The sequence below is a fragment of the Bos javanicus genome, chromosome 8 (assembly GCF_032452875.1).
Source record: "Bos javanicus breed banteng chromosome 8, ARS-OSU_banteng_1.0, whole genome shotgun sequence".
NCBI classification, from domain to species: domain Eukaryota; kingdom Metazoa; phylum Chordata; class Mammalia; order Artiodactyla; family Bovidae; genus Bos; species Bos javanicus.
In genome coordinates, this window is record NC_083875.1 from 23,463,304 (window position 1) to 23,466,418 (window position 3,115).

Consider the following 3,115-nt stretch of genomic DNA (forward strand, 5'->3'; position numbering starts at 1 on the left):
GAGCGAGACGCCGGGCCGCAGGACGTGGCGGCACCTCCCCCTTGGCCCGGAGCAGAACTGCGGGAAGAAGAGCGGCGCAGGCCGGACCAAGTGAACCGGGTCACTTAACTGCCTCAGGTGATGAATCATCTACACAGTAGTCAGATTTGAGGTCCACAGCCCTCTGGGGCCAGCTGCAGAACAATTTTCAATGTGGGACTGTTGTGTTCTGAGGCGTGCTGCAGTGACAGTTTGCCCTTGATAAGGAAAGCGAACTCTCTTGCTCTTGGGACATCCTCGTTCCCTTTAAAGCTTTCCAGTCGTAACGTCTTTGTCCGGCATACATCTTTGTGCAAGAGGAAGGCGTTCACATGAAAGTGTCTCTTGGTAACGGTGAAATGGGCGTCTCCGCCCATTTACAGCCTTGCAAGGCAGGAACCACACGTTTTTTTACCAGCAATACTCACAGTTCGGTGGTATTGCAAGGTTTTGATCAACTTAGAATAGAAGGATTGCTTTGTGATGTGACTCTGGTACCAGGTGATGGAGATGAAATCTTCCCTGTTCATAGAGCTATGATGGCGTCCGCTAGTGATTACTTCAAGGCTATGTTCACAGGTGGAATGAAAGAACAGGATTTAATGTGCATTAAGCTTCACGGGGTGAACAAAGTTGGTCTGAAGAAAATTATTGATTTTATTTATACTGCAAAGCTTTCTCTTAATATGGACAATCTTCAGGACACTCTTGAAGCTGCCAGCTTTTTGCAAATCTTGCCTGTTTTAGACTTCTGTAAAGTGTTTCTTATTTCAGGAGTCTCTTTAGATAACTGTGTTGAAGTTGGACGGATTGCTAACACCTACAATCTTATAGAAGTAGATAAATATGTCAATAATTTCATTCTGAAGAATTTTCCTGCCTTACTGAGCACTGGAGAGTTTCTAAAACTCCCTTTTGAACGGCTTGCCTTTGTGCTTTCTAGCAATAGCCTTAAGCACTGTACTGAACTTGAGCTCTTTAAGGCTGCCTGTCGCTGGCTAAGGTTGGAAGATCCTCGGATGGATTATGCTGCAAAATTAATGAAGAATATTCGATTTCCACTGATGACACCACAGGATCTCATCAATTATGTGCAGACAGTAGATTTTATGAGAACAGACAATACGTGTGTGAATTTGCTTTTGGAAGCTAGCAATTACCAAATGATGCCGTATATGCAGCCAGTGATGCAGTCAGATAGAACCGCCATTCGATCTGATTCGACACACTTGGTTACCTTAGGAGGCGTTTTGAGGCAGCAGCTGGTTGTCAGTAAAGAATTACGGATGTATGATGAGAGGGCTCAAGAGTGGAGATCTTTAGCCCCCATGGATGCTCCTCGTTATCAGCACGGCATTGCTGTCATTGGAAACTTTCTTTATGTAGTTGGTGGTCAAAGTAATTATGATACAAAAGGAAAAACTGCTGTTGATACAGTTTTCAGATTTGATCCTCGATATAATAAATGGATGCAGGTTGCATCATTAAATGAAAAGCGCACGTTTTTTCACTTGAGCGCCCTCAAAGGACATTTGTATGCTGTTGGTGGGCGAAGTGCAGCTGGTGAGCTGGCCACTGTAGAATGTTACAATCCAAGAATGAATGAGTGGAGCTATGTTGCGAAAATGAGTGAACCCCACTATGGCCATGCTGGAACAGTGTATGGAGGCTTAATGTATATTTCAGGAGGAATTACTCATGACACTTTCCAAAATGAGCTCATGTGTTTTGACCCTGATACAGACAAATGGACACAGAAGGCTCCAATGACTACAGTCAGAGGTCTGCATTGCATGTGTACAGTTGGAGACAAGCTCTATGTCATTGGTGGCAATCACTTCAGAGGAACAAGTGATTATGATGATGTTCTAAGCTGTGAATACTATTCGCCAACCCTTGACCAGTGGACACCAATTGCTGCCATGTTAAGAGGTCAAAGTGATGTTGGAGTTGCTGTCTTTGAAAATAAAATCTATGTTGTAGGTGGATATTCTTGGAATAATCGTTGTATGGTAGAAATTGTCCAGAAATATGACCCAGAAAAGGATGAGTGGCACAAAGTTTTTGACCTTCCAGAGTCACTTGGTGGCATTCGAGCTTGTACTCTCACAGTTTTTCCACCTGAAGAAAATCCTGGGTCACCTTCCAGAGAATCACCTCTTTCAGCACCTTCAGATCATTCTTAGGACCAAGGTGTAAAACCTTTGCAGTGCATCAAGGATGATCCCGTAATTCCCCTTCAGTTGTATCTTCTTACAATGATTGGTACAGTTATTAGATTAAAAAGGTAATTGATGTTATTTGTATTGTTTGGCTTAGTATGTTTATCAAATGGTTAACAAATGTATTCTGCAAATGTATGTATTCAACATAGCTACTTTAACAAATGTAAAAAGCAGAAAAATGATAGATATCTTTTTGTGGTGTTGTGTAAGGCAAAGTGTAGGTGATTGAAGTAAATGTATAATTATGTTCATTATGCTTCAAAGTTGAAAGTTTTCATCTTTGACTACAAAACATCAAAGGGAGGATGCCTGCTATAACCTGAAATAATAAACAAAAAAGGTCACCAAGCCTTATTAGCTGCTTCCCTCTTTTCATGGTTTGTGACATAGCTGCTGACTCACCAAATTGTGTGGGTACATTCAGAATATGTGACAATTCTTTGGCAGACTGGAGGAATATTAACTCAAAAAATAGTATAACCCCAAGTCAGGGTTTCATATCTCTTTCTGGGGAGAGGAAGAGAGAAAATACATTACCACACACATACATATGTATATACATGCATATACATATATAATTTTTAAATTGATTGGCACTTCAGCTATAGTAAAATTGTAAATTTAAACTCTTCTACGTAGCAGCTATTTCTGTTCAAATGGGAATTCACTACTAGAGAATAAATGTCTATGTAGTCTTACTGCAGTGATGTAGATAAGGACTTAAACATTAAATTATTAATAACAACCAAATATGTCATTTGACTGAATTGTTACTATGATGAAACTTAACTTTTCCTGCTTGTATGTTGTTTTCTGTAGAGTTGCCTTTATACAGATTATTTAGCAGAGTTCAAGTCTCAGAGAATTGCTTT

The 3,115-nt window shown here is 40.5% G+C and overlaps 1 protein-coding gene across 1 annotated transcript; it reads left to right on the top strand.

The window, feature by feature from the left end:
• The first annotated feature begins 260 nt into the window (after positions 1-260).
• KLHL9 (kelch like family member 9) lies at positions 261-2,318 on the top strand. Its single transcript, XM_061425163.1, has one exon. The coding sequence runs from the start codon at positions 351-353 to the stop codon at positions 2,202-2,204; it is 1,854 nt and encodes a 617-aa protein (XP_061281147.1). The 5' UTR covers positions 261-350; the 3' UTR covers positions 2,205-2,318.
• The last annotated feature ends 797 nt before the right edge of the window (positions 2,319-3,115 follow it).